General features: G+C 45.5%; 1 protein-coding gene across 3 annotated transcripts; it reads left to right on the plus strand.

Moving 5' to 3' along the window:
* The first annotated feature begins 1,806 nt into the window (after positions 1 to 1,806).
* Positions 1,807 to 22,826, plus strand: HSD11B1 (hydroxysteroid 11-beta dehydrogenase 1). Of its 3 annotated transcripts, XM_066626332.1 has the most exons (8): positions 1,807 to 2,042; positions 2,471 to 2,532; positions 5,834 to 5,884; positions 6,568 to 6,698; positions 9,297 to 9,408; positions 16,034 to 16,219; positions 16,568 to 16,711; positions 18,165 to 22,826. In XM_066626332.1, exons 4-8 carry the CDS (start codon positions 6,570 to 6,572, stop codon positions 18,386 to 18,388), a joined length of 795 nt encoding a protein of 264 aa, XP_066482429.1. In that variant the 5' UTR covers positions 1,807 to 2,042; positions 2,471 to 2,532; positions 5,834 to 5,884; positions 6,568 to 6,569; the 3' UTR covers positions 18,389 to 22,826. The 3 variants fall into 3 exon arrangements, with proteins under 3 accessions (XP_066482429.1, XP_066482430.1, XP_066482428.1); XM_066626333.1 differs by lacking the exons at positions 1,807 to 2,042; positions 2,471 to 2,532 and adding an exon at positions 3,015 to 3,064; XM_066626331.1 differs by lacking the exons at positions 1,807 to 2,042; positions 2,471 to 2,532 and having other exon boundaries at positions 5,797 to 5,884.
* Positions 22,827 to 24,046: the final 1,220 nt, after the last annotated feature.

Here is a 24,046-nt window from a genome sequence, read left to right on the forward strand (position 1 = left end):
CTACAGCCCACAAAAAGGGGCTTTGTTTGCAAGAGAAATTGCCTCCCACTTCCCCAGAATACCGATTTCAGAGTAACAGAATGGGATGCACAAACGATAAACATTTTTTAAAACTGCCAACTCCACTGAAATATCTGTGAGGAAACTGTTTTCTTTGGGGAAAGACTTTAGGATAGTCCTACCCACACCAACAATGGAAGTGGAGCAAAATCTGTGTCGTGACAGCCGTATCGTAATTTTCTTGGTGGGGTGGTGGATCGATCTACTCCCATTTTCCCTTCCTACCAGGTATCAGAAAGTGCTACCTCATAACTTCACATGTGGTGGCTGTTCAAAAACTAATTTGAAGTTTGTCATGTCAAATTTTGGTCAAAATCTAGTCTATGATGAAGTCTGGTCATCTATGTTGAAGCCTGGTCATCAGTAGCCTCAAATCACACAGAAAGCTGAGAGGGACCACACTTCCTGATTCTTCTCCTTTCCAAGCATCTGTGAGAGGATGAAAATGTAACTAACAGCACAGCTGTATGGGACTGTTGTTTGGCCCACAGAACAACCGTGGCACCTCTTTTTAAGCATCCCTTACATGGAAGGATGACTTGTTATTTCACTCTAGGGAATATGTCATAGGGATATGACTTTCTCATACATAGTTGGATCTCTTGCCTTGCCAACTCAATTTCAAGCTTTACTTTCTAAGGGACAAGAACTGCTGTAGGCCCTGTCATATCAGTTCCCCCCATGCTGTCTCCACATTCTCACTGATGGAGCAGTTGGGCATTATAAGTGACACTTTAGGAGTTGACCTGGCCAGGTGGACCCTTTTTTGAGCATTCTGATTGCACTCCTGATTTTCCTCCAGGAGCTGCATGCAAATTTTCTGCTGCAGTTTTCCTTTGCTTTTAATCCATAATTAACGTGTTTTTACAAGACTGACATGCATACCAGCTCCAGTTAAAGTACTGTACTTTATCTAAGGAGAGAAACCCAAAGTATCAAGTCTATATGAACTTTTATGACTAGATACTAGTAGAGCTGTCATGGGCAGGGGGTGTGGTCCGAAGGTTGAGCTGCCTGAAAAGATAAGCAGGATCAGCTTGGGACTTGCTTTGGATGGCTGCTGGCAACAGCAGAAGAATGTGAAAGAGTGTGGAATGTGGGGGAGTCAGCTGGCAAGAATGGATAACATCATGAGAACAAGACTGGGACATGACTGTAGAACCCAAGGATTGCCGCAGAATCAAGCAGCCCCATTGCGGGGCTGTTTTTCTTATCCAGGGAAGGGGACAAAAGTCCCCTTCCCCTGAGGAGCCACCGGTGGCTTCCTGTGCAGTGTACATTGGATGCTGTGGCAGCCACTTTCAGTGCCACAGCAGCCCCGTGCTCCAAACAGCTCAGGATTGGGCTGCCGGGCTGCAATCCTACACACACTTTCCTTGGATTAAGCCCCACTGAACACACTGGGACTTACTTCTGAGTAGATATACAAAGGATTGTGCTGTTGTTTGTATTGCTACGCTGGGAAATTCTGTACTGAGGTGATCCCAGGACAGAGTGTACTGTTAGATGTGCATTCACTTTTACTGCCAGCACTGCAGAGAAGAATAACCTCAGTTCATTTCTGAATGCAGACTTGCATGGTGTTGTTGGGTTTTGGCAGTGCTGCTCGTGGATGTCAGCCCTGCATCCCTTTTGGACAGCACTACTATTTGGTCCTCTCTGCCTTAGGGGATCTTTTCAGGGAGCAGGCACTTTAGGGGTTAACAGTCTGCCAGCTTCTTTTTCTGTGCATAAGAGGATATGCTGCTCAGTTCTTCTTCTTAATTGGTTCTTAAGTGGATTTTGGCAGGCAGGATTCTACAGAGTATGTGTCGCCCATGGGAGAGATGCCCGTTCTGCTGGGATACATCTGCCTCTTCAAGCTGCTGCCAACAATGTTTCCTGTGCAACACTGCTCTTAATTTGGTGCTCTTGCCCCAAACACGAATGATCAGGATCCTAGGAGGTGTGATTCTTAGCCCAGCTGGGATCATGTCTAGTGTGTGAGTACTTTGGCCTTGCGCCCAGAACTGCATGTAATGAGATGTACTCTGCTGTTCTGTACTGTCTAGGAAGATTCTCTGAAAGAGAACTACACAGTGGGTAATTTAAAATAACACCTGTTATATAAGCGCTGTCTTGCCTTTACTAATACCTAGAGTACAGGGACGTTGGATGTGGTTTCATTTGTATTTGATCTCTCTTATTCACAAACCACCAAAATGCTCATCATTAAGATGGTAAGGGGAGTGCTCATATAATGCAAGGATCCCTGGGGGTCCAATGTGTCTCTTGCACTCTGCCCATAGAGACACATTGCAACCCCCACAGAATGCCTGTCAGGGAGGACTAAAGCCACCAAGTGCCAGTGATGGGGGAGTAGTCCCCCCCCATTGCAAGAGTAACCACAGTGTTTTACTTTCCTCCACAGGTGTCAATAGCAACAATTCACTTATGCAAGGAAACCTGAAGAGCTATACTCAGCAATAGCAGGTGGGTAGATTGACCTTTGACCCAGCAGACCCTAACCAATAAGAATCTAGCCTGCTCACACCTCCATTGCCCAATCACTCTGCTTACACAGGACACTTTTGGATAGACCGCATGGTCTTTGACCAACCATAGGAAGCTACCTGGTACTGAGAAATTTTTGGCCCTCCAACCCAGTACTGTCTATTCCATCAGGCAGTGGTTCTCCGAGATCTCAGGCAGGAGCTTTTCCCAGACTGGCTTTACCAAGAGAAGCTGGGTTCTGACTAAGGTTGCTCCCCAAGCAGTCCTGAGACTCTCCACTTTGCAGGTGAGTTTAAAACCGATGGCAATATGGGCCATGTCTTAGAATCAAGAAGAGAAAGAGGACCCCAATTCATTATGCGCTGCTAGAATGTTATTTCTAAAAACAATTGAATTAGTTTTGCAGAGCCAGAATAACTTTTTCTGAATCCAGGGATTTAAAGAAATAATCGAAAAAATCAGAGGACATCAAGGCCAACCCACTTGCACAAGTGACTTTTGTCATGGGCACGTGAGTCATTCAAGCCCTCTTATTTTAGTATTTACCCCTACTGTTATCTCTTATACAGCAGCCTCGACCTGGGCATTCAGGCATATGGGTACTAGGACTGAGCAAAGGTGAAAGTAACATCTTATGGTGAATGCCATAGAAGCAGTAGTGGAAGGACAGCAGGAGGCTACATGGATGTGGGTGGGAGATGCAAGGTGGATTGATGTGACAAGGAAAGGCAAAGAGAGTAAGAGAGTAAGAAGAGCTACACTGTGATGACTTAAGTAGAAGGAACTCTCTGGGGCACACTCCCCTTTTTAAGATCAGTCCTGTGGAACCAGTGGGAGACTAATAAGCAATTAAGAAAAATGCTTACATGTTAAGGTTGACAGATTACAGGTGCAAATCACAGACATCACAGTTACTCTAAGGGCGCAATCCTAACCCCTTATGTCAGTGCTTTCCAGCACTGGCATAGCGGTGCCAACGGGATGTGTGCTGCATCCTGCAGTTGGGTGTCACTCACAGAGGCCTCCTCAAAGTAAGGGAATGTTTGTTCCCTTCCCTTAGAGCCGCCCTGGGTCCCTTTGGGGAGAAGGGCTGGATAAAAATAAAGTTTATTATTACTATTTATTATTATTAGAGCGGCATTGCCCTTATGTCAGTGCTGGAAAGCACTGACATAAGGGGTTAGGATTGCGCCCTAAGATGTGTAATTTAGAGTAAGGATCCTTAAAGTAAGTATCACATGGTTCTGAAAGGCAGAAGCAAAATCAATGTCGTTTCACCATTGTAGTTCATATGTACTAGCAACTTCAGCACATACCAGTCTCTTGTCAGTCCCCACCCACTAGCACAACAGGTAGGACAAATGTATGACCAGTGTAGACCACATAGCCTTTAGAACAGGAATGATGTTTCCTGTCTGCAAGAAGAGGAAACTGCTTTGTCCCTCTTTCTTTTTAGTGCTGAAGGTCAAATCAAGAGCAAGGGAACAGCCATGGAGATGCACATTACAGGCCAAGACCTGCTGTGGTTTCAGCCTTATCACAGCAAGACATATTATGGCAGAATCTATCTGTTTCATGATGAACAAAATACAAGAATGGCACAATCCAGACCTGATACTGCTCCCAACACAGCTCAGAGCTCAATCCTATATTTACAGGCCGTCATTAGGTCTTCTCTTCCACTAGTGCTGTAAAGCAGTCAGCATCAGTTGTAAAAAGTGCTCTGACAACACTCTACTCAGTGCACTACCAGGAGCACCAGTGTGAAGGCCTGTGCTTTCCCACCCATGTACTTGCTTTTCCTGCCACTTGCCGGAGCAGGTAACTCAGCGGGAGAGTTGAGAGGGGTGGAGGAGGGCAGAATGGGGTGGAGAAGGGGCAAAACAGGATGGGGAGGTGCAGTGGATGCACAGATCGCATCCAGGAAGGGGGAAGGTTTGGTGGCAGAGGCAGTCACCAAATCTTAACACCTTTCCCAGACCCAATCTCAATGTGTAGGTTCACGCGCACCTGCACCACCTATTTAGCTAGCGCATGTCTAAGTAGAACCCTCACACCATGCAGGTTTAACTGTGGGTAAAGGAACAATTGTTCCCTTACTCAGAGGAGACCTCCACAACTGCCTCCCCACTATAGAATGCAACAGTAGCCATTTTGGCACCACTGCATTGGTGGTGGGGGGGAATGGATAGGATTGGGCTGTCAGTCATTAATACCACAACTACACCAATGTTTGTCCTTGGCTGCAGCACTGACTTCATTGGTCAGCTGCTCATCAGATGCGCAATTGCTCTACTGGGCTGTGCAGCACGTGAAACATAGCTGGATATTGTAGCACATTTATCATGGGTCCAACTCCTGAACTGGCACTATGACAGACATATTCAGCCTCTGAGGCCCTCCTATGTAAAGTGGGAAGCAATCTGCCTTAGAAAGGCTGTGATATCAGAAAATACAAACACCACGGACCAGTGATGAAAAATATGGTCGAGCAGGTACTGTACAGTTTTTAGACGTTCTACCAATTATGGGCATAAACGTGCTTTAGACTGATAACAACTGAACAAGATGGTTAAGAGTTCCCAAAGGGAACTTGAAAACCCACAGCAACCAAGGCTCGTTGAGTTGACTCCCGTCTCTTACCATCTGCTAATTAGTCATTTCCATCCATCTGCCCTGAGTCCCTGATACGTTATTATGAGACTGGCTCCTCGGCTGTGCATGATAGTCTAACTGCAAGCTCCTCAGGGCAGAAGCTGTAACCCCCTTGGACCTGTGTCTCATGCTGTGTGTGGAGTCTGTGCCTGGCAGATAACAATGAATTAAAAGGGGGGGAAAAAATTAGCCCACCTGGAGTAGGCAGGCTGGGATCTTCCCTTAAGTGAAACTTGATGCTTTTCAGCAAAGACACACCTCTTTCCAGGGTGTTGTGCAAATTTCTCTATTTTAAACGTAAGGACAGGAAATATGAAATGGGACAGCCGGGATCCAAAGTGACGCTGTCACTTAGGCTGAAGTTTATCAACTCTTGACAAGGGTAAGACTCGAGACTTGTGATGGAGCCACTGCCACAAGTGCCCTGAATTTGTCAGAAGGTTGGATATTTGGAGAAGTTGCTGCCTCGACACTAGCAGGTTTTTACAGCATAGACGTTGCTCCTTCTGTCTGGAACAGCTCTACAGGGCTTTTTTCCCCCCTTTTTTTTGCTTCTCATGCTTGATTATTTCCTGACTCTACCGTGGGATGGATCTGTTGCAAAAGATTCTGATTCCTTTTGTAGGGCTGGTCTTGGCCTTCTGTTTTTATTCAGGAAAGGACGACTTTAAACCGGGTAAGTTATTTAAAGCAAAGGCATTTTAAAATAAAAGCGGGGGGGGGGAGGGGAGGGGAGGGAGCCACGCTGGAACGGTTTTTACGCAGGAACTGGTGCACAGCCTAAAATGAAACATGTCTGGGCGTTTCTTGCATTGCTGATAATAGAAGGCTTTGCTTGGCAAAGCTTTGACATGACATCAAGCAAGAAGCGGGGATATTTTTTTTTTTTTTTTCTGCAAACAGGTGAGGTGGGAGGGTTGCCATTTGGATTCTCCACGGGGCTTTGGGATTTGTCTGTTTGTATTGGATTCTTCTTGAAACAAGTGGGAAAGTGGTTTAATTGTGCAACTGCTTTAGAAAAAAAAAACCTCCCCCGAGAAAGTATAATGCGCAAAGCAGCTAAAAATAAAGGTATCTTCATATTCAATTTGATTAAAGAAATCTAAACGACTCTCTTGGCGCTGCTCTGAGTCCGGTTGGAATGTTAGTAATTTCTTGCTACTGCTGATTTCTTGGGAGGAAAATGTGGATCGGATTGGAGAACTAATGGGAAGGGGCAGTCGATTTGCAGGTTGGAACTGCTGGTTAGCTTTGTGAGTTTCTTACCCTCCAGAGATGTATATGATATGTGTGGGTGTTGGGGACTTGTCATTGATTGGGATCTGCATAAAATTGCTATCCCTCTATCTTGCTCTCCAGAAATGCTGCAAGGAAAACATGTCATTGTTACTGGGGCAAGCACTGGAATTGGTGAGCAGATGGCATACCACTTGGCACGCATGGGCTCCCACATACTGATCACTGCAAGGACCGAAGCCAAGCTCCGAAAAGTAAATGTCAGCTACTTATACACTCACGTGCTTCCCCCTGCAAGTATTACACGTAAAAACATGAATTCACATTCCTGTAAATTGGGACCAAAGTTCACTGGTTGGTGCTGGAAAATTGCCAAATCTGCTGCCTATAAAGAGAGAAAGATGCTAGCACTGTATGTCTTGTAGATAATTCAGATTTAAACCATTTGAATGGGATGCTTGAATCCCCTTGTGATGCATGGTCATCTCTTCGCTTTATGACACAGTGTTTCTCCATCTGGGTTAGAGTTTCTGATATCAGTGGTCCAAAAAGAATGCAGCTACCAGAAAGAGATGGGTTGTCACCACATCATCCAGGCAATGTGGCTGTCCTTGTTTTCAAAAATGTAGTTTATTTTAAAATTGGCAAACGCATGCCCAAAACACCGCCCCAAAAACAACACACTATACGCACATAAAATCAACACTGAATCAGCTGCAAATGCAAGATATTCAGAAACAGAAGTACCACTGGGAAACCGCCAGAAGAGTCACCACACTCTCAAGTCAGTACATCAAATGTGTATGTACCTGTTTACACAGGTATGCTTGTGCCACCTTTATATGCGCTAAACATTCCAAACAGGATCGCCAATGTTTCATGTGAAACGGTTCAACACTCAGCATACAACCTTAGTTGTCATCCCACATTGAACAAGACTATCTTCTCAAAGGTGGTCACCCAAGAGAAAGAAATGAGGCACATAGAAAGAAACAGGCAAAGATAAGTCAGTTGTGGGAAGCAGAAGTATCTGTGGGCGACTACAGCATGAAAAGGAGGAACCTCATGGATGGGGGCTTGGATTCTTATTCTGTGGTTTCCATGATTGCAAACTTTTCCCCTTTCACAAGAAAAGTTGATTGGGCAATATTCTGTCCATCAACTGATTTGAGAAGTGTCTGTAATAAGGATAGTCCGGGGGGGGGGGAGCGGCACACATGGCCACTGCGCCCAGGCCGGGGGGGGCAAGGGGCAAACTCTCCTGGGCCCGGGCCCTGACAAAACACTTGGATTGGTAAACGATGTTGTTTTAATAAACAAGATAGTTATCCCATTCTGAAAATTATGTCATTTAGTTTCAGTCTTCCTGGTGGCGTAGCTGGAGGGGGGGCGGAGCGCTCAGTGTGGCAGGGAATGTGCGAGCGGCCCCTACCCCATTCCCAGCAGGGGGAGCAAAACAGAGGCATATGCCTCCATTTTGCTCCCCCTGCCGGGAATGGGGGAGGGGTCGCTCGATTGCTCCCTGCCAAACTGAGCGCTCCGCCCCCCATTCAGCTACACCACTGAGTCTTCCTCATGCTAAAACTGTCCATTAAAACACTTGTTTAAAAAAATGTAGTAAGTTCAGGGTGTGTAGGAAAATTTAGGAAGGGGGAGGCAGTCAGGCACCTTGTCCTGAGCCCAATGACAGCTCTCTGCAGCCCTGGCTGTGCATGTTCTGCGATCATAACTACAAGCACAGTTTCAGAATTACTGCTGTAGAAACATTTTTGCCCCATAATGGTAAAAAGCCTGGAGATCTTACTGCATTATGGTGCCGTGACTCAGGCAGCAACTTGAACTACTGAAGCTCCACCCTACCCTTTGCTGCTTTCACAAAGAGGGGAAAGGTGTTTGGCTTTGCTGCCCTTCCTAGGGACCCCCATCAACACAAAATGAAAATGTTTCATATGCAGGTCTGTGGCATGAGCCAATATGATCAAATCAGTACACTGACCAGACTCTAGCGTTTGTCCTGAACGACCAGATTCCTCGTGATAAAAGTGAGTGAGCTAGAAGCTAGGATAGACTCTGAGCCCAACTGTATCCATAACCACCACCATCAAGCTGATGCAACCGCACCAAAATGGCAACTGCTGCATTCTATGGTGAGGGGCCAGTCCAAAAAGTCTCCTCCAAAACAATCCTCTTACCTAGGAGTAAACCTCCGTGGTGGTGGGGTACTTGCGCTAGCTAAATAGCTGGCACAGGTCCACGTGAACTTGTGCCATGGGATTGGGTCTGGGAAGATGAATTGGATATCAGTGGCACTGGTGCTGCCAATTCCGCTCCCCTCCTGGGCCTGATCTGCCTACCCCCTCTCCCATTGCCACCCTATCCCGTTCTGCCACCTCCCTGCCCCCATTCCACCTTCCTGTCACCTCTCCCCCTGACTTACCTGCTCCAGTGAGTGGCAGGAGTGGTGGTAATTTTTTAAAGGTTACACCAGGAAGAAGTAAAATTCTAACTCCAGGCCCCAAACAAATACCTGTAAAACCCATAGTTTGAAAGTTCTCTTTTTAAAACATCTGTTGAAACCAAGGCGGTTTTATTTTGTGTTTCTCTACTAGTCAAATCGACCTCCTTCCAGCTGGAAATTTTGACAAAGCTGCATTTTTCCAGTGGAAATTCCCCACTGATAATGTTGATCCATTAAGCAGGCAGACCAAAAATGTGCTGCACAGAGAATCCTTGTCAACTGAACTTCCCAGCTGGTTTGTTGCAATACAGCATAGGAAATTAATGTGGCAGGAAGGGAAGGGGATTGAGAGGGTAATGAGCCTCAAGAAATCACCTCCCTTGCTTTGTTTCAGGTTGTCGCTCAGTGCCTGGAGCTGGGTGCGGCATCTGCCAGGTACATGAATGGCAGCATGGAAGATCTGGTGTTTGCTCAGAATGTGGTGAAGAAAGCAGAGGAATTATGGGGTATGCTGATTTTACAATAAAATAGTCTGTCCCAAACAGCACAATCCTATGCATGTATACTGAGAAGTAAGTTCATTTATTCCAGTGGCACTTACTCCCAGGTTAGTTCAAATAGGATTGCAGCCAAAATGCCTACCAGTGCAACAGTGAATATGATACTCATTAAAAGAAGGCCACTCAGTGTTCAACCTCTTGAGGCTTGCAAGCCTCTCTAATGTTTTCTTGAGTCTCAAACATGTACTGTACTTCACCTCTCCCTGGCACCAAAATTTCAACCCCCCTGGCACTGTAAGGGCCCTCTTACTCCTACCTTGGCTGACATACTGGGAACTGAACCATGGACCTCCCTCCCTAACTAGAAGCATGCAACTGGAGAGATTCCAATTTTACCTGAAGAGTTTAGAAGAAGTCTTAACAGGCTTACACACTCTAGATCAGGCACAGGCCTGTACACAGATCCATCACTCACTGAAATACACATCATATAGTCCTACTATCTCATAGACCTATTCTCTCCCCTCCTGCCTATCTCTTTTGCAGATCAGTGCTAGCCCTTCTCCCAGGGAAGAGTGATTCAAAGGTTATTATTTCAGGGTTGTTGTTCTGGTGTTGTTATCTGGAGCTGAGTACAATCAGTTCTTGTTATCTGCTAGGTTTAGGTTCCTGGAAAACCTAGTGGATACCAAATTAGAGGATACTGAATCATTGCACTTATGAGAAAAATGGGGTTAGGTTCCAGGTTAAAAAAATGGGGTTAGGTTCTCTCTTCACCATGCACTCTATGAACTTTGTGAACTTGAATCTGGGGCTGGGCAATAGAGAGGGCTCATCAACATCTCCAACATCTGATGCTTCCTCCTCCGTGCGGGATATCCCTCAATGTGCTGAAGGTTGTGGCGATGGTGATGATTCTGTGCTGGCTGTCTCTCAATTTATTGAAGACTGCTGGCCCAACAACGAGACCTCAGAGTTCCGCAGTGGGGAGGAGGTTGCTTCACCCTTCCGTTTTCTCCTGTCCCTTGGTTCCTTCCCTGGGTTTGTCCTAGCCCCTCTAGGACCCCTAGATGAGACCTCTCATCATCAGCCTCTGATCATCGCCAGAATTGTGAAGGTTCAGCTGGTCCCTCACATGGTGCCCAAGATGGTGGGGCAAGTCTGGAAGTGGACACAAATGTGTGCAATAATTCTCCACATGCCAATACCAATGCCCCTTTGATGTGGAAAATTGACCCAACCCAGACAACTTTCAGCATGCACTGGCATAGTTTTCGTAGATCAAGAGAACAGAGTTGCAGAGAATGAGAAATAGGTGGCAATTCTGCAATTTGCAGATAAGCAAACTTGCAAATAGCAAATTTGTGTAGAAAGAGAACTAACAGTACTCTGTTACAAATGCTGTGTGCTGGATGGCTGGATGGCAAAATTCAGTGGAGCCACTTCCATGCAGACAGGTAGCACCCAACAAGTGCTGCACTTGCCCACAAGCATGAATAATTTTGCACCTCTTCCAAGCACACTGCAAGCAAAGCGATTAAGGAGACCTTCCTTGGAAGCAAGGTGCCTGAACTTTTCAGGCTAAAGGTAGCAGTTCTAACCAGATGTAATTATTTGTTTGGAAGCCATGATAGGCAAGCAGAGCCCCCAAGAGGCTACAGGGCATTTTGAGATAAACAGATAGCAGGGGCCAGTTGCCTTTTTCTTCCTCAAGTCTGCTGCAGATACTCACCTATAAGACAATCTCACAAATAAGGAGAGTGCAAGTTTTCAGTCAAAAATCACGGAATGTTCCATAACCCTTGGAGAAGTCAGGGGTAAAACTTGGGTTGTGAGGAAGAGCTGTAGCTTGCCCTGTAGCCTGATTGAAAGGGGGTAAAGAGTCTGAGCTGCACCACTATTTTTGAAGTCATTAACCAGGTGCTTATGTAGTACTGTGCTTATGTAGTACTGCTTATGTGCTATTCCCCCCTTCGGTGTAATGGGACAGCCACGAGGGAGGAAGCAAGGGAAAATTTTTTCCCCATCTGCAGTTTGTAGATGGCAGGTTTTAAGGCTCAGCGGCAGCTAGCCAGCCAGCCAGCCGGCTAGTCGAGTCGAGTCACGTGCTGGCTATTTGCATTGGGAAAGGTGAAGCATGGCCAGCCGGAACAACATTGCACAGGGTAAGCTCATGCCTGCTACTCCTCTTGGCTTCTCCTGGCTGCCACAACATCCCTGAACTGCCCTGATCCCCTGAGTGATCCGCAGATAGGACAAGGAGATCGTCTATGCTGGAATTTTTGGTAAAAATTTCTCGCCTTATAGGTGAGTATCTATGGTAAATTCAAAACATTCACACACCATCCTCTAAGTCAGGCATTCAAGCTAGATTCTAAAGTCAAAAGAGACTTTCATCACTACTGACCCCTAGCCTTTCCTGGCCCAGTCTATAGCATGAGGGGCTAACAGCAAAGGACACAGATCGTGGGACTTAGCAATAGGGTATACAGATCTACCTGTATAACACCTGGCAAATTCAGAGGCTGTTCTGAGGGTCTTTGGAGCGATGAAAATGGGCAGCCAAATCCTGACCTGAGCTGCCTGTTCCGCCGAGACTGCCATGGCACCGAAACGGCTGCTGCGGCATCCTGTGCATAACAGGGCAGCTACTGATAGCTCCTCAGAGGAAGGGACGTAGCCCCGCAATGGGGCTACTCAATTTGGCAGCAGCCCTTGGGCTGCTGTAGAATCAAGAGCCTCCATGTCAGGCCGTGCAGCCCAACACAGAGTTCAGGATATGGTGGATCTGCCTTCCTCCTGCCCTTCTCTCTCCCCCAGCATGCCTCCTGTCTGCCCTCTTCCTGCTCCAGCACACCTCCTCCCCACCTCCCACCACACCCCACCTACCTCTCTGCCACTGTACTTCTCTGTACAGTCATAGTGATTATCCATAAGGAACATCATGGGTCACAGGAAAGGAATGAATTAGCAAAGGTACGACAACCTATGGAAGGGACTTGGAACTGACTTTAGCCTCAAGTGACTATACACTTCAATTTTCTATAACAGTGTTTCTCAAACTGTGTGTAGGTACCCACCAGTGGACCAGGAAGCGATTTATCATGGATCGTGAAAAGTTTTTGAAACGTTAAAAAAAAACCTTTGCAAGTACCCGTACCTGGTTTTCAGAAGAAAATCATTAGTTGGAATGCGAACCTCTGGAATGAGGTTCATAGCCCCAAATTAATCCCATTTTTATCCAAACCACAGGTGTACACATTTGGTCCCTGTTGCAATTATGCAACATTGGGCAGAAATGGCTTAAAATGTCACATTTTCCCATTTTCTCTCGTAACTGGTGTGCCATAGATCATGCATGAACCCAGTTCCAGCCTTTTGTCTGGACTGGAAGTCCCTAACTGCACATTTTGCTCTCCAGTTCAGCCTTCTGGGTACCCTAGAATGACTATCAAGATTTGGGGAGAACTAACTCAATTTCGAGGGAGAGTATAGCAAATGTCTACACACACATACTATATGCAAGGTCTCTTGCAGCCTTGGGAGCACAGGATCTTTATTATTATGAATAAAGTATTTCTTTCTATAAATATATATTTTTTGTCACTTTGCAGCAACTGTTACCCTGCACATGCCTGATCTCGGCTGATCTCAGAAGCTAAGCAGGGTCAGGCTTAGCTGTTCCATAATATAGTGTGCAGCAGGTATTGAATTTCTGCAAGGTAACCTCCGCCCCACCCCATGCCTTGATATCTTTGCCACCATTCCAGTAATCCATTCTTCTGTTGTTGCCATACACTCCCGTGCACCACAGTCATAGTTAAGGATCATAACTTCCCCATGCTTCCACCATCCCTGCCTTTTAGTTGACAGGAAGTTGCACTGGAAGCAGAAAGATGATTTTGCCCTTTTGAAAATTCAGAGGCGCATTAAAGAGAGTCATGACAGTCCTTCAGTTAACTTCCAGGGTCTGAGATCTAAAAGATCCACTGTGTACCGACAGGGGCAGATGCCAAAAATCAGGAGAGTAACAGTCCCAATCCTATCCCCTGCCGCATTACAGCATGCAGCCATGCCACAGAGCGCATGCTGCATGCTATGGTGGGGGGCATCAGACAGTCTTCAAGAGGTATTTCTTACTTACCTCCTGGTAGTCTGTCTGTCTGTGGGTCTCCTCAGACCTCCACCAGCCAGTTTGCTCACACAAGTCCAAGGAGAGCCAAAGGGCATGCCAAGTTGCAAAATGGGGAATAGGATCCAGGAGAAGTTGCTGGTGCCAGATTCACCCCTCCTGTCCTCAACAGGCCCCCTGGTTCCTCCCCTTCCCTGCCCAGTTACTGCCCCTGCTCTCCCCCTCCCTGCCCACTGTTCAGATCCTTGTGACAATTTTACTGTCCTGAAAAATGAAGAGAAGATTTGGTTGTGTATTTTGTAGCACAATCCTATCTTGCGCTGAGACAGGCAGGCCAGGAGGCCTGTGTTGTATCTGGACCAAGAGCGGGGCCCAAAGTGGCTCAGCTGAAGGTAAGGGGAAATTATTCCCCTTACCCCCAGGTAAGCCACCCACAACCCCAATGGGTCTTCTTGCACTTGCGCCACCTCTGGAGGTGGCATAAGTTCAAGAAGAGCGAAGTGGCTTGCAGTCGCTCTGCGCTGCTTGGGAATGGGGGCTAGGATCTGGCATATCTTTCCCGCCTCCTGCTCCCCACCCTGGAACACTCCCCGCCCGCCCCCAGGACCGTCCTCCCCTCGCCCCGGAACACCTCCCTCCCGCCTCCTCCCCACGCATCCTTGTGCCAGCCCAGCCGACTCCTAAGGAGGCATAAATGTGCTTTATGACACATCTGTGACCCTCTGGGGCTGGCGCAAGGGACTTGCACCCAGGGTGCTCCTAGGATTGCACCCTTACTTACTTCTGTGCTACTTCCTGGTCCCTGGTCAGCCTATGGCATGCAGCAGAAGCTGCATCAGCATCACTGCACAGTCTGGGCCGGCCTGGATAGTACTGGGCTATTGAGACGGAATGGAATTCATAAAGGCTTATGTAGGAGCAAAATGCTGGGATCTTTTTCCTTCTGCTTGCAAGCATCTAACATGAAAGGAGGAGAAAGCGATGGATGGCATCTGCAGTGACAGTATATATTGCATTTTGTCATAGGAAAGTATATTACCCCTTGAAATTTTGCTGTGTATGAATATGGGAAAGTATCATCTAGTTCAGGGGTGTCCAAAGTTTTTGGCAGGAGGGTTACATCATCTCTCTGACACTGTGTCAGGGGCCAGGGGAAAAAAAGAATTAATTTACATTTAAAATTTGAATAAATTTACATAAGTTTACATAAATGAATATATTAAAAGATGAACTTATAAGAATGAATGAAGGACTTGCAATAGCTCAAGGCCTATAAAAGGCCTTGCACAAAGCAAGGCTGGCATTTCCTTTGCTGCCGCTACTGCATCACAGACGTGAAACAGCAAGCAGTGGAGGAAGCCCTCATCCCACAGCTCACGCGAGAAGTCAAGCAGTCGCCCTCATGCTGAGAGCAGTTGAGTCGGGCCAGTGAGGGCTCCAACAAATCTCCAGAGGGCCAGAGGCTCATTGGAGACTGGGAGCTCCCTGAGGGCCACATTGAGAGGCCTCAAGGGCCACAAGTGGCCCCAGGGCCGGGGTTTGGGCACCCCTGATCTAGTTATTATTTGACATTGGGCAAAATCCTAACTGCACCCTATGCTGGCCCAAGTCCCTTGGGCCAGCCTGGGAGGGTCACAAATGTGCCATAAAGCACGTTTGCGCCTCCTCAGGAGGAAGCCAGGCCAGTACTCCAAGAAGCTCCGGCCTGCGGAGGCTGATGGGAGCCTCCATGCCAGCTTCCTCCCAGCTCCTTGCGTCGGCTCAGATGAACCAACACAAGGATAAAAGGTAGGCGTGGGGGGCAGGGAGGAGGAGGAAGGGAGGCGTACCTGGGTGGGGGGAGGGCGGGCGATAGATGGCCCCGGGGATGGGCAGAGAGTGGGAGGCAGGGGAGGTCCCTGCCCCCGTCCCTGGGGAGACCAGAGCAGCTCAGGAGATGGCACAAGTCTGAGGAGACGTATTGTGGCCAGCAGCCCTTACCCAGGGGTAAGGGGAAAAGTTTCCCCTTGCCTCTGGCTAAGCCGCTGCTGGGCACAATCCTGCGCTGGATACAGCACAAGCCTCCTGGCTTGCCTGTTACAGCGCAAGTTTGGATTGCGCCCTAAAACTATATTTATTTAATATAGTTTTAGTTGTATTGATAAATTAATTAAAAATAAGATAAAATAAAAAGGAAATATTATTTATAATAATATTGGGATAATATGTTGAAAACAAGCATCCTGGTAAGTGAATGACAACCAGCTGAGAGTCTCTGATTGACAGACAGGTACCCTGTATGAGTGCATCTCCTACCCTATTAGTCTTCCAAGGTCACATGAATTCAGAGCCAACTGAAGGGATGCAGGCATCTGACGTGGACCCAGATCTGTAGCTTTTCAAGGCAGGCTTCAGCCCAAGCTTCTCTTACTTCAGAATTAAGCAAGATTGTTAACTTTAGCTGATCAGGATAAAGCCCTTGCCATCAGCCTGATGTGAAACAACCCTTTTCCTTTTCAGGACACTTAGATATGCTTATTCTGAATCACGTCGGCAGTTCCTACTTCAACTATTTCAACAGTGATATTGAGCATGTGCAAAAGCTCCTGGACATCAATTTCCTTAGCTATGTGGCCATGACAGTCGCAGCTCTTCCCATGCTCAAGAACAGTGGCGGCAGCATTGTAGTGGTTTCATCCATGGCAGGTAGGCACAAATTTCAACTGTGTGAAATGTAAGTATGTATACAATTACATTTGCCAATCCTAGGTAAGTAGACATGCTTGTGCTTTTCAGACTCAGAATTCTATAAATTTCTTCATTTCATTCAGCAGATTTTATGCGCTATATAATCACATGGCACCAGTTATGCCATGTTAGAGTTCTGAGTACTTACAAAACTTGGGGTAAAAATCTAAATAAAAGAAATAAATGAACAGAAGCAAGGAAGAGAAGAATGTCTCCTACAGTGTTGAAAGCAACAATAGTTATATTTTGCCATCTTCTGGACCATCATGGAATTTACATATCTGTGTTTTCTTGCTGTATTGCTAGGCAAAGTTGGCTTCCCGTTTGTTGTTCCCTATTCTGCAACTAAGTTTGCCCTGGATGGGTTTTTCAGCTCCTTGAGGCAGGAATTTGCTATCCAGAATACCAATATTTCCATCACGCTCTGCATCCTTGGCCTCATCAACACAGGTACAACCACTTCTTTGAATCCTCATTGTTAGGACTTGGTCTTCCATGACAGGTTCATTCTATGCTTCAAGCCCTTTAAAGCCAGTGTGAATCATTTACTGGTCATTTCTCTAACTTAACATCCCTGGAGGTGACAGCACCATGAAATACCAGTCCAGAAGCAATGCTTTCATCTTTTTGCACCATCTATCTAAATAAAAAAAGTAAATGAACAGAAGCAAGGAAGAGAAGAATGTCTCCTACAGTGTTGAAAGCAACAATAGTTATATTTTGCCATCTTCAGGACCATCATGGAATTTACATATTTGTGTTTTCTTGTATATCTGTGTAATTTACATATCTGTGTAATCTATGTATTACGCTGAGACATAACCATCTGCTGATCTCAAAGAATGAGATATGCAAATTGTTTGGGACAGGATTATGCAACATTTTGCATTATGAGGAGTTATTAACACCCCCCCCCCCAAAAAAAAGAGTTCCCCTGTTGTTTTTTGTATGTCATAAATTGGGTAACAAAGGCAGACTGTGTCACGAACAGTTTTTAAGAATAGAGTTCTAGACAGATACTCAGCTGCAGGCTTCCCTTCCTTCCATTCTGTGTAACTACAATTACACACACAGACACAGACAGACACACACATACAAGGAAATCAGCCACTGAGCTTAAATCCAAATGTTTGAAAACTCTACTGATTTCTAATAATCACAGTCTAATTATCCGCCTTAAACCAATGCAGTCACACCCCTGGAGCACATGGTCTCCTCTGGCTATAAGAACATTAGCTGCCGTGCCCAGGGGTAAGTCTCCATTGCCCAAGTGGGTCTATTTGGACTCATGCCAGTGATTTTGGTGCTGCAAGTCTGAATGGACTTGATTGAGAAGGCTGGAAAGGGTGCTAGGATTTTGGTGGCACTACTGTCATGATAAATCCACCTTGCTGGCCTCAACACACCCATTTGTCCCCTTCTTCCCTTTTCCCTCCCCATTCTGCCAACCCCCACCTCCTGCCCACTGCTTGCACTGACTTCCTGGTCCTGGGGTTTTTCCTGGGTCTGCTTGCCTGTGGCCACTCACTGCTTATGGCAGTGTCCCAGACACTCTCTATGGCATGCCACCTTTCATAACAATTATAACACAGGCTACACCTCCAGAACTTGAGTTCCAGCAGCACATACCTAATACACAACTGCAGATGTATCAAATTATAATCAGGAGGCAACCATCATAAATATACTTTTCACATTGTTCATGCAGTACCCAGTATTGGAGGAAGCTTACAGTCAATAAACTTACCAAGTGTTGTAATCAGTCCTTTGAACTCCTCCAAGAATGATATTTTCTCATGCAGGGTTCCACAAACACGTCTCAGGTCTTTCAGTGCATGGATGCGCTTGATGACTATGTTCCTGAGCCATGAGCAGTTACTAATGACTTCATTTTCTTCTTTAGAAAATGCCATGAAAGCTGTTTCTGGTGTGTTCGACTCTTCTTCACCAGCACCAAAGGAGGAATGTGCGTTTGAAATCATTAAGGGGGGAGCCCTGCGTCAACGGGAGGTTTATTATGAATACACATCTACAAAGATCCCTCTATTGATTCGAGACTGGGCTCCAGGTCTCCTGGATTATCTCATCAGGAGGAAGTATAATGTGGAAAAAGTGCAAGAAAATTAACTGTAGAGATCTACATCTCTCAAGTTATCTTACTTAGGCCTGTGGTGCCCTCTTTTAGCTCAGATTGTCTCTCATTTAGCTAATACCATAGTAGGATCTTGAAAAAGGTGGCATCCTGTATGCTGCTACATACAGACTTGAAATGTGTAAGTACGTCTTTGGATTCCAGGCTGCAAACCTTATGCATGTGTTATGTTCTGAAACAGGGCAAAAAGAGCATGAAAATCAACTAGTTAACTGGCTTGGAAAACAGGTGTATGGAGTGCTCTTGAACTACATCTACATGGTAGCTACTCATGCTCTGGGCTAGATGCTCTAAACATGATGTGGAGTAAAAAGTCCACAAAACAATAAGATACAGCGTGGTATTGGGGTTCATAGTCTAGCACCACTTGTCTCCTTCATGTGGCGAGACCCACCAATTCTTACTTTTGCTGTGTAGACAAGTCGGTAGCTAGTGCAAGCTGCATGATGTGGTTTGTTGTATACAGTTAAGGTGCACTTAGAAGGGACATTAAATTTTGCCCAAATTTGAGATTTGGCAGAAATTTAAATGTGACATTTTAATACTTGAAATTTTTGGAGTTTGTTTTTGAAATTCAGTTTTCAAGAGCCATTTTAGAGTAAGCTAAATCTTATGGATTCTGCCCAAAGAAAGTTAGGGCGCAATCCTAACATGTGCTGGAGCAGGCAAGCGAGGAGGCTTGCGCTGCATCCAACACAGGTTTGTTGGCTGCAGCAGCTCAGCCACGGGCAAGGGGAAGCTCCTCCCCTTACCCATGGGTAAGGGCTGCGTGCCCCAATGGGTCTCCTCAGACCTGCGCCACCTCTGCAGGTAGCGCAAGTCCGAGGAGAACGGAGCGGCTGGAAGCTGCTCCGTTCACCCCGGGGACAGGGGTTGGGATCCAGCATAACTGCAGGGTCTCGGCCCCGCCCCCGGCCCACAGCGCGCCTGCCCACGGGCCCGCCCTCCCCCGCCCTGAAACGCCCCCTCCCGCCCCCTCCTCATGCCCCCACGCCTACCTTTGCTGCTTGTGTTGGCACACTTGCGCCAACACAAACGGCAGTGTGGGAGCCGCAGCGAAGGCTTTTGCCTCCGTCCGCGCGTCGGCGCATTTGAATGTGCTCCCGCCTAAGGTGGCGCAAACGTGCTTTATAGCACTTTTGCTATGCCGTCGGGGCTCCTATACTGGCATAAGTGCCGGTTAGGATTGCGCCCTTAATAATACTGCTAAAATCAATGAGAGACATTAGCCATTTCTTTCAATGGGCCGTGACTTCCTTTGTTTGGATACAACCTACTGTGTGGCTGATAGGATTTAAAAGTCATACTATCAAGCATAGCAATACTTTGGACCTAATTTTTGTGTTATTGGTTTTGTTTTTGTTTTTACTCAGGACAAAACTACATATGCAAGCGTGTGCTTTTTGACCATTAATTTATTTTCTTTTTCAACAAATAGCCCAGCAATAGTATCACAACAGGACTGCAGCAGATGCAGGCCTCACCAGGTGTCAACATCAGGAGACACGACACTGCCCGAGTCTCCATTTGGCAATCTTCTGCCCACTCTGGGGCCAGCTGCCTTGCACTTTCGCCAATGATCATGTTTTTGCCACTCTCTGGTGAAAACACGAACCAACTGAGCCCAAATTAGGCTGAAGATCTCTGAAAAGAGGCAGTCTAGAGGATGCTTTTTGCATTTAAAGTAGTGCGATAGCCCAGACGTTCTCCATTCACCCCCAAACTTAAATACTAACGCCCCCTATCCCCCACTGTGTTCTCGGGCATTTATATTCGCACACACCTCACCCTGTTTGTTCAAAAAGCAAAAAAGGGTCAAAAGCAAACATTTCTGCAGATGTCTAGCTCAACCCTAAACCACACTAAATCCAACTACCAGGCAAAAGATCACATTAGGTAATTATGAATTTGGATGCCTACAAGAAAATTTGAGTTAGGGGAATTGGTTGAGAATTTATTACTGAATGCACAGAAGAAGCACACCCAAGACCTCAAAAAGAGTTCTTTGTAAGGAAAGCTTTGGATTGCTTTCCCTAGTGCCTTCAGATTTAAAGACTCACAATCCCCTCCCTCCATAAAATGAAATTATTGTTTTCCTTTTACAGCTAATCTGATCTCTGTGTTATAACTAGATCTTTTTCAATTTTATGGGACTGTCAGCAGGTTAAGCAGTGTTTTTGTACTGACAACCCTTCAAAACAAGAGGATTTGGTTTATCCAAGAACTCCCTCTTCTGGTGAATGAAATCCAAATGGCACATGGAACTCAGGCATGCATGCTGAAAACAATGAAGCATGGCAGCTCTTGCAATTGCTCAGTTACTGCACCTAGACATGACTCCAGTGGCTTGGTGTTGTAAGAATGAGCAAACATGAGCCTTAGGGTTGTCCACTTCCCCCTTTCCTTGTTCCTTTCTCCACAAACGAGGAGAGGAGATGGCAAGCTTCAATTTGCCATTTTGCAAACCTAGTACCTGTACCAACCGTGCTTTAGGACAAACGACCACTTGCCCTATTACTTACCAGGATCAAACCACTGTTTTAAATCATAGTGTGAAGGCAAACTATGGTTTGCTGGGTTTGGATGAAGTGGCAAACTATGGTTTGAAGTGGTAAACCAGGCGTAGAACTTTCTAATCTGCTCCTTCTTCTGTTCCTCCTCCTTTCCTTCACTGCTGGAGGAAGGGGGAACAGGAGGAGGGAGCTTACAAGCCCAAAGTTTGTGTTATAATGCCAAACCATGGTTTGGTGTTATGTCTTAATGCTCCCAGACCTTTTATATCAGGACTTCCATAGCAGAATTGCCTAATATTTTAAGGTACTCTTGTATAATCTGTTGGTGGTTTATTTGAAGATGAAGTTGCAAGTCACACCATAATTCATTATTCACAGAAATATAATTGTAAATATGGGTAAATATTATTTTGTCCATATGAAGTGATATGGTTCATTCAGCTATCTTCATGGCAGGGATGCCGCTTCATTTGAATCTTGTCGTTTAAGCAGTTCTTTGTTACCTTTGCAATGCCCCTGAACTTGCCATGTGTTCAATTTGTCTCTCTGTCAAAGAGCTGCTAGAGATCGGTATACCAAACTAATGTTTTGGTCATCTTGATCTCAAGCTATCCTGTCCGCCCCAGGGAATCCACATTTAGTTCACAACATTACTGTATCACTGAGTAGACTTTCTGCTCAAGAGATTGAAGAGGAATTATTCTATGTATGAATTCCTAGTTCTCAAAATGTCTAACATTTCATTGAAGAGTCCACAGTTCTTCCATTATACATCCCTTTTTTTATTCACAATTTGAAGATGTTTCCCCCCAGTTATCTCTCATCCAGAAGGCTTCATTCCTCATTTGGAGTTTTGACGCTGTAAGACACAATCAGGACAGTTCTGCACGTAACAAGGCACGTATAGTTTCTCAATGACAGAAAAGTTGGACATCCAGTAGCTCTCATTCTGTCCTTTTCATATGAATTTTTCCTAAAAGCATGCTGAGTAAATCAGAAATGATCTTTTGTAATTGTATTCTATCAAAGAATGTATGGTTCTCAGACTATCACTGCAAGCCTTCCTTGTCACAAAAGAAATCATTTGAGCTTTCCTAACTGACTAGAGGGGAAAGATGACAAATTGTTGGGTAACATTTGCTCTGTTTCCAGGCATGGGGTCAGGTAGATCAATATGAAAGAGATCAAGAAATGCCATGTGGGCCTATGGCATAATGACAGAGAACATGCACAAGGGGGAAAGGCTCTTGCCAAAATAAGGAATTGTTCCATGGTTCTCTAGCATCAGAACAAGTAAAAAGATATAGAAGTGCTTGTCTGACTGATGCAGTTAGGGAAAAGTTAATCAGAACTTTGCCTCTTGGTCAAGTCCAAATACACAAAATCTAGGTTTTGCAGCAAACTGGGTGTATTTTGTCTTCCAAAACATCTAATCATAATATGGAAGCCCAGTCACACTTCATCTGAGAATATGAAGACTGGTCTTTTTTGGGGATAGGAGACAATCTTTCTTGCTTCAACATGAAAGGGAATCATTTCAAAGCTCCCCATCTAGTCTCAACTTTCCAAAATAGTTCAGCTTTCATGACTTGAACTTCGTATTCCCCAGTCACATTGTGTTTTTCTGAAGTAGAGACACAGGTAGCACAGTGGGACCAGCTGGGTGCACATTGCTCTGGCAATCACATCTTGTTCTGGCTGGTGTGACCTTGAAAATCTGAGCCGAGACATTTTTCAGCTACACCATTTGGTTATACAAAGGAGGATACAAGGCTCCCTAGCAGCAATGAAATACATGTTCTCAAGCTCCCCATGTCGTGTAAAATTATTGTTGAAGGATAAGAAAATAACCTGTAACTGTGGACATTCATTAAAAGAATAGCTACTAAAGCTAAAAGAAGGGTCTGTGCTATATGCTTTTTTTTTCTTCCAAGAAAAATGGGACCATCGAAGGTCCGAGGGTTTTCATAACGAACCTATTGCAAGTCCAGGAAGAAATGGTTTGAATGCTACCCCAAAAGAAACTAAGGGCCAAACTACAAATTATATTAAATGCACAATAGTGTTTTCATTTATAAATAGTTTATAATGGGGGGGGGGGTGACATTACTTGCCCTGCTACACTTTTGATCCTGATCATGCCCCTCTCCATACTATTTTTGTTGGCTTTCAACTCAAGTCCCCGGCCCTGCTAAAAGCACTATCCGTGGTGAAGTTTGTACATTCCAGGGTGGCAATTATGGGAAGGATCTGCAGATAAGCTAGGTGCATTCATCACTGGAGGGTGTGACGCTAGTGTGCTATGCTGTGCAGTGGTGTAGCTCAGGGGGTAGCAGGTGCACCGGGCATCAAGCTTTAGAGGGGCAACAAGTTGAACTTGACACTAGTGACCAAAATTGTGAAAATCTTGGTATGTAAGAATAATACCATCATGTTATATATCATTGGAAAGGTAATTTAATGCAGAGTGCAATGAAACAAACTGTAATGGAATATCTAGCTTCTATATTCAATATTCTATATCCATATTCTATATTCTTTTCAAAATTATATATCTGTATTCTATATTCAAAAGTGATCGCCAATTAACCAGAAAATGAAAACATAACTGGCTTGTGGAACAAAAAGCGAATTTGCTTAACTCTAAACTGACCTATGAGACAGATTGTTTTGAGTGCCAATGAGATGTTGTTATGATACAGCATGGAACCAATAACTTTTTATTTATTTACTTAATTAAATTTGATTTTATCATGCAGGGGGGGCTACAAAATGACCCCGGGCAGCAGATAGATGCCTTAGCTATGCCGCTGACTGGAGGGAGGCAGTGAAACAAGTGGGTGGTGAGCTGCTGGCAGGAGGGGGTGGGAGCCTCCCAATTTTCACTTTTTAAAAAGCCGGGCGTGATGTCACTTCCGGTTATGACATCACTTCCAGGGCAACATTTTGAGCTTGGCACCGGGCTACACGATCATTAGCTATGCCAGCAATGCTGTGGAACAGCCCTCACATGTTGCAGAGCATGCAGCTGAATTGGACCGTACCATCTCATTTACTGTGTTCACTTACAGCTTAGCCTGCATGCATCAAGATGTTCCTTTGCTCCTTCACCCTCTATCC

The sequence above is a fragment of the Tiliqua scincoides genome, chromosome 4, assembly GCF_035046505.1.
Source record: "Tiliqua scincoides isolate rTilSci1 chromosome 4, rTilSci1.hap2, whole genome shotgun sequence".
NCBI lineage: Eukaryota > Metazoa > Chordata > Lepidosauria > Squamata > Scincidae > Tiliqua > Tiliqua scincoides.